This window comes from Triticum aestivum, chromosome 7D (genome assembly GCF_018294505.1).
Source record: "Triticum aestivum cultivar Chinese Spring chromosome 7D, IWGSC CS RefSeq v2.1, whole genome shotgun sequence".
Classification (NCBI taxonomy): Eukaryota; Viridiplantae; Streptophyta; class Magnoliopsida; order Poales; family Poaceae; genus Triticum; species Triticum aestivum.
In genome coordinates, this window is record NC_057814.1 from 196,148,288 (window position 1) to 196,155,248 (window position 6,961).

Consider the following 6,961-nt stretch of genomic DNA (forward strand, 5'->3'; position numbering starts at 1 on the left):
GCAGAGCCGGATACTATCCTTGTGTTCAAAATCTTCCATGGAGTATTCGGAGGAGGAACCCGCTTTGCAATGCCGAAGTCAATCTGCGCGTCGGACTCATCGGCATTGAAGCCTGGTTCAGGGGCTACTGAGGGAGTCCTGGATTAGGGGGTCCTCGGACAGCCGGACTATATACCTTAGCCGGACTGTTGGACTATGAAGATACAAGATTGAAGACTTCGTCCCGTGTCCGGATGGGACTCTCCTTGGCGTGGAAGGCAAGCTTGGCAATACGGATATGTAGATCTCCTCCCTTGTAACCGACTCTGTGTAACCCTAGCCCCCTCCGGTGTCTATATAAACCGGAGGGTTTAGTCCGTAGGACAACAACAATCATACCATAGGCTAGCTTCTAGGGTTTAGCCTCTACGATCTCGTGGTAGATCAACTCTTGTAATACTCATATCATCAAGATCAATCAAGCAGGAAGTAGGGTATTACCTCCATCGAGAGGGCCCGAACCTGGGTAAACATCATGTCCCCCGCCTCCTGTTACCATCCGCCTTAGACGCACAGTTCGGGACCCCCTACCCGAGATCCGCCGGTTTTGACACCGACAGGAGGGGATCACACGAGCCCACAAGGGGTGGCGCCCCCCCCCTAAGAAAGGAGGCCGAATAGGAGAAGGAGGAGGGGGTTCGCCCCCCTTTCCTCTCCCCCCTCTCTTCCCTTCCCCCCTTCTGGTAATAAGGAAAGGGGGGAATTGGACTAGGGGCCCAAGTAGGATTCCTCCTACTTGGGGCGCCCCATGGTAGCTCCCCTCCCCCTCCCACCTATATATACATGGGGAGGGGGCGCCTAGAACACACACCAACAATTGTTAGCCGGGTGCGGCGCCCCCCTCCACAGTTTACGTCTCCGGTCATATCTTCGTAGTTCTTAGGCGAAGTCCTGCGCGGATCACTTCACCATCACCGTCACCACGCCGTCGTGCTGACGGAACTCTCCCTCGACACTTTCCTGGATCAAGAGTTCGAGGGACGTCATCGAGCTGAATGTGTGTAGAACTCGGAGGTGCCGTACATTCGGTGCTTGATCGGTCGGAACGAGAAGAAGTTTGACTACATCAACCGCGTTGTCAAACGCTTCCGCTTTCAGTCTACGAGGGTACGTAGACACACTCTGCCCCTCTCATTGCTTTACATCTCCTAGATAGATCTTGCGTGAGCGTGGGAATTTTTTTGAAATTGCATGCTACGTTTCCCAACAGTTGAAGACCCTGTGCGTACGGGGTGTCCAGTAGGTCATGCGCTACCCTGCGCGCAAGGAGTACTTTTTTTGCTTTCTGGACACCTCGTGCGCATGGGGCTGATTAAGCCCATGCACACTGGGTCCAGCGGGCAGAATAGCCTCCCTCACCTTTCATTATAGAAGGAGATCTTCTTCTACCTCTAACCCTAACCCTTTTGCCTTATTGAGATCCACCATTGGCAAATCTTGATTTGCTCATTCCTCGCAATCCCCTCACTCAAACTTGTTGAAAATTTGGGGATTGAGGGAGCAAGGCCCGATCTACACTTTGGCCAAATTAATTCATGTTCCCTGCAAGATCTCTTCACCATTGACTTATTACTCTTGGAGATTGGGATCTTAGGTGCTTAGGGTTCCTCCAGAGGCGTCCTTGCTTGTGGTGTGCTCCGAAAATGCATGTAAATGTGTGGTGGTCACTTTCGAGATCAACCTGAGTGATTTGAGGCTCATCCGTTGGGGGTGAATCAAGGAGAATATGGTGAGCCTCCCATGGCATTCCAGAAGCCTTGGCTCCGGCACTGCTCCAATGGAGATTAGCACTTCCCCAAGTAAGTGTGGACTTGGGGATAAAATCCGCGTCATCTACTCACTTGTGGTTAAACCTTTCCCGCACTTTTAATTTGCGTTGTATGCTCGTGGGGTTTATAATTATATTATTTCCTAGCTTACTTTGCTTTGACCTTGCTTGCCATATAGGATTGCACATCTAGTTGCATACCTAGAGAACTCTATTAATCTGCTTTTTCCCTAAAATCGACACCGGAGCTTAAAATGTGTAGTCTCCTATTCACCCCCTCTAGTCGACTATATCGATTCTTTCACCAGGCTTCTCCCAGCCGTCCACTTGTGGCATCGCATGGGACGGCTCCTCCGCCCTATGTGGGGCAATGCCTCCCAAGGACCAGCGGGAGGATCCAGGTCACTCTGAGAGGCCTAGACTAGAGACCACCGGATGCTGACGTGGAAAGGCTGAAGAAACCGATGCTAGCCTGGCCGAACTAGAGGCCATGGCAGCCAAGGGGGGATCAAAGGTAGACATACATGGTGTTTCTTAAAAAAGGGACTGCAATATCTAGCGGACATCAGATCAGAAGGCACCCACCAGCAAACCACTCGTTCGGTAGGACAGGGACGATCGAGCAAACCTTCTTAGTTTGCTACACGAGTGTTTCTGTGCGACCCCCAAGTTGGCCTAGATAATTATGGTGGAGGGAAAAAAAGTGTAGGCCAAATAGTTGATATTTTGAGAAAAATTGCCGTCAACCAAAAATGAAATGTTTTTTGATACTCAAAAAGGCATAGACAACATAATTTACAGAATGCAAGCAAAAACATGCCATGGTAGACTACCAAAAAAATAGTTACATGGCAACAAGGCCAAAGTAAATGTAAAAAAATAAACCAAACAAAAACAAAAAACCGTGGTCCAAATTGCAGACAAAAGAAGATCATGCATGTCAATTATGCATATTAATTAAAAAAGACGTACAAGGATTTTGCCATGCCATATATTGTCATTTGCAAAAACACATAAAAATCACACATAGGAAGTTGGCATGATAAAAAAAAACTATTGCCATGCTCTCAATAATAAAATTGTGCATGCTCTTATAATAATAAAGTTGCCATCCTATTAGTAAAATTGCCATGTGCAAAAGTAGAAAAATAAATTCCTAAATTGGCGTGAAAATAGTTGATAAAAATTTCCAAAGCTTGCCATGGTAGCATTACAAAAAAGACTAAAATTGCCATGTTTGGAAGTAAAAAATGTTATAAATTTGTCATGGGACCATGATAATTTTTTTTTCTAAATTTTCCCATGTGTACAAAACAAACTTGTCATGTGAAAATTTAGAAAAAAAATGTTTAAAATTTGCCAGTGGCAAGTAAAAAATATGATAAATCTGCCATTCTTTTTAAAAAAATTGCCATATACCGAAAACCATTATTTACATATTTTTGCCACCTTGTAAAAGTAAAAATAAAATAAAAGGAGGATCTGGGATTCAATCACGAGTCTCCCACTTGAAGACTTTACACACTAGCCAATCCGGTTGGCGGCTGTGCTTGGTTAGCATAGCGTACGCGCAACTTTTATGTCCTTCTTATAAGTTTCAAATGTGATGTGGCAAGGCATCGTGTGCTAAGATCCGTGCATGTGATCTGGTGGTAGGGTAGAGCATTCGCTGGAACTTGCTACAAATATGACATTCCTCAATAGTAATATTATTTCCAAGAAAAAGTTAGCATTAGATTTTGTGGGTTATTATACAAAGATGGATTATGTAGACTTAACACGGTTTTATAGTACGATTACTTTATATTTATTTTCGGATGGTTATTTAGGAGCCCTGTATAACAGTATAAGCTGAACGTGTAGATTTTAATAAACTAAACACTGTTATTAGGTTGACACTGTATTGGCATAAGCAATGCACCCGTCTGTTGCTTCCATGTGAGTCTACCAAAATATGGGGGTGTTTGGTTCAGAAGTCCTAGGACTTTTTCTAGTCTCAAGGACTAATTAAAAAAAACTCTCTAGTAAAGTCTTTTTCTAGTCCCTGTAGAAAAAGTCCCACCCGTTTGGTTTCAGGGACTTTTTAAGGACTTTTTCTAGTCTCCGGGACTAAAAAGTCCCTGAACCAAACACCGCCTATATGACCGACGACATCAAGTCCACCAAACGGCAGGAATTCTTTCTTCGCAAAAGTAGTCCAACTTTGAAAAGCAAATCAGTTGTGTCCGCCGTAGCTTTAGCAGATCAAAAGTTAGCACCATCCATGTCGCCCTAATCGTATATCTCAAGCAGCACGAATCGTAAAGCTGTAGCATCCAGATCTCGCTGGAAGGCTCGAGAGCCCACCCGATCTGTGCAGAACCTTCTAAACCCGTTTCCCCATCCCCTCCCCCAAGAAAGCTCCCCGCTCCCGGTTTACAAAACCCCCTCCATTTCTCGCCCCGCCTCGCTCACCACAAGAATCCAAAATCATCACAGCAGAAGAGAGAGAGGGAAAGGAGAGAGAAAGAGAAAGAAGAGAGAGACCATGGCTCCCGCCGTCGCTTGCAAGGGTGCCGCGCCGGCCGCCCTCCTCAAGTCCGGTGCTCCCGTGGCCTTCTGCGCGCCCCACTCCCCCGACGTCTACGCCGCCCGCCGCCCGTACAACACCCAGGTCAAGGAGGTCAACCGCTACGACGACGACGACAACGACTACAGCGGCCGCGACCTCGTCATCCCCAGCTTCCTCTCGCAGGGTATGCTTCCGTTCCCCATCTGTGGCGCGCCGTTTCTTTGCGTTCGTCTCCAGTCTCAACACCGTGAGTCAAATCAGCGTTCTGATGAGCTTTTTCCGTCCTTGATGTTGATTCTGCAGACGTGCTCGACCCGCTCGGCGCGCCGACCGGCATGGCCCGTCTGCTGTCTCTGATGGAGGACGTCGCAACTCAGACCGGCCTCTCCACCACTGCCGGGGCGTCGCGGCTCGGTCGCTGGGTGGCCAAGGAGGACGACGACGCGGTGTACCTCAAGGTGCCGATGCCCGGGCTGACCAAGGAGCACGTGACGGTGCGCGCCGACAAGAACATCCTGGTGATCAAGGGCGAGGGCGAGAAGCAGACCTGGGACGGCGACGACGACTCCGCGGTGCCGAGGTACAACCGCCGCATCGAGATGCCCGCTGACGCGTACAAGTTGGACAAGATCAAGGCCGAGATGAAGAATGGCGTGCTCTGGGTGACCCTGCTCAAGGTGAAGGAGGACGAGCGCAAGGACGTGTTCCACGTCAAGGTCGAGTAGGTAGTGGTAGTGGTAGTGCTCATGCAGGATGGCCAGCGCGAGAGTGTGAGAGACGCCTTGTTGATCTGGTCATGTTTGGTGTCTTTCTTCCTTGTTTTGCTTCGTTGATCGTCTTGGATCGAGTTGGTAGTGGTCTGGTGGTGAAGTTGGTCGCGAACTCTGTTAATTTCCTCTAGTTTGGCATGAGAATGATGAACTTACTTTGGTGGTGAAATTGGTCATGAAATTCTGTTGATTTCCTTGATTTGGCATATGATGAACTGATTTGTTGGTGAATTTGGTCATGCAAGCTTGTTGATCTCCTTAAGTGTCGTGTGCTGGACTAATTTAGAGGTGAAATTGGTCATGAACTTTGTTGATTGTCTCAAATTTGGCCTGATGAGCTGCTTTGATTACCTTAAGCTAGTCTCGCCTGTCTATCTTTTCTCGTTCTCGATCTGCTTTGCTTTAAGCTTTCTGTAAAAAGCTGGGCATTCATGCCTACTCTCTGAAAAATTGATTTATCTCCCTGAGTTTGACGTCATGGAGTTGGTGAACGGGCAGTTACTGATTGATGATTTTTGCTTGCTTTTCCGTGAATTTTGTGTGCTTTTCCTTGAGTTTTACTTCTTGTAAGAACTGTAAATGGTCCTGTTTGTAGTTGTCACATGAGATGGACGTTTGTTTGTTTATGTCCTGCTTCGTTAATTTTCTCAAGTTTAATGTGATTAACTGATTTGGTGGTTCCCCGAATGTTTTGTGTTTGTCCTCTGTGTTTACTTCTTGTAAGAACAGTAACCGTTTCAGTTTGTAGTTGTAGCCTTATCGTGCGAAGTGCGAACAGCCATATGAGATGGGCATTTGCTTGTTTATCTGATGCTTTGTGATTTTACTTTATTTTTTGTTTTATGCTTTGTTATTTTATTGCTGACAAATTGACCAGAACTGCGGTATGCAGGCAACTACGCAATGCATACAAAGAAAACTTCTGTTCCATTAATTGGTTTTCAGTTTTACCCCAAAAATGTTTTCGGTGGTTCTTAGTTTTGCCTCTCTTCTATTAAATCACTGCACTTTGGTTGTGTGCCTGAGTTACATTCTAAGCCCTTGGTAAACGGTGCATGGGGCCTTATAAACATATCACAAGTGGGATCCACCTAAAAGGAAAAAAAGGCGAATAAATTGTCACTCATCTTCCACTTGATCCACTTTCGTCCTCCTGTACCATGGCCCCCCTTTCTACCTCCACCTTGCCCACTTGTCTCGGAGTCTATGCTTGACCCTATAGTCCAAACGAGTGTCGACAACCACATAACCTGATGACTCTTCGTCCGGCCCATTGTCGGTGTCAAAACCAGCAGATCTCAGGTAGGGGACCCGAACTGTGCGTCTAAGGATTGAAGGTAACAGGAGGCAGGGGACACGATGTTTTACCCAGGTTCGGGCCCTCTTGATGGAGGTAATACCCTACTTCCTGATTGATTGACTTTGATGAGTATAGGGGTTACAAGAGTTGATCTACCTCGAGATCGTAATGGCTAAACCCTAGATGTCTAGCCTGTATGGTTATGATTGCCTCTACGGACTAAACCCTCTGGTTTATATAGACACCGGAGGGGCTAGGGTTATACAGAGTCAGTTTACAGAGAAAGAAATCTTCACATCCGAACGCCAAGCTTGCCTTCCACGTCAAGGGGAGTCCCATCCGGACACGGGGGAACGCCTTTCATCTTGTATCTTCATGGCCCACGAGTCTGGCCCACATCACATAGCCCGGACGTCCGGGGACCCCCTAATCCAGGACTCCCTCAGTAGCCCCTGAACCAGGCTTCAATGACGATATGTCCGGCGCGCAAATTGTCTTCGGCATTGTAAGGTGGGTTTCTTCTCCGAATATTC

The 6,961-nt window shown here is 47.2% G+C and overlaps 1 protein-coding gene across 1 annotated transcript; it reads left to right on the forward strand.

The window, feature by feature from the left end:
• Nucleotides 1-4,232: 4,232 nt before the first annotated feature.
• Nucleotides 4,233-5,309, forward strand: LOC123168809 (26.2 kDa heat shock protein, mitochondrial). Its single transcript, XM_044586676.1, has 2 exons — nt 4,233-4,542; nt 4,662-5,309. The coding sequence occupies exons 1-2, from the start codon at nt 4,335-4,337 to the stop codon at nt 5,081-5,083; spliced, it is 630 nt and encodes a 209-aa protein (XP_044442611.1). The 5' UTR covers nt 4,233-4,334; the 3' UTR covers nt 5,084-5,309.
• Nucleotides 5,310-6,961: the final 1,652 nt, after the last annotated feature.

What these genes read in the sequence shown, in the direction of transcription:
- LOC123168809 (XM_044586676.1), top strand. Translation starts at nt 4,335, where the DNA reads ATGGCTCCCGCCGTCGCTTGCAAGGGTGCCGCGCCGGCCGCCCTCCTC. An exon ending in CCCCAGCTTCCTCTCGCAGG is followed by an intron (nt 4,543 to 4,661) that starts GTATGCTTCCGT and finishes TTGATTCTGCAG; the next exon opens with ACGTGCTCGACCCGCTCGGC.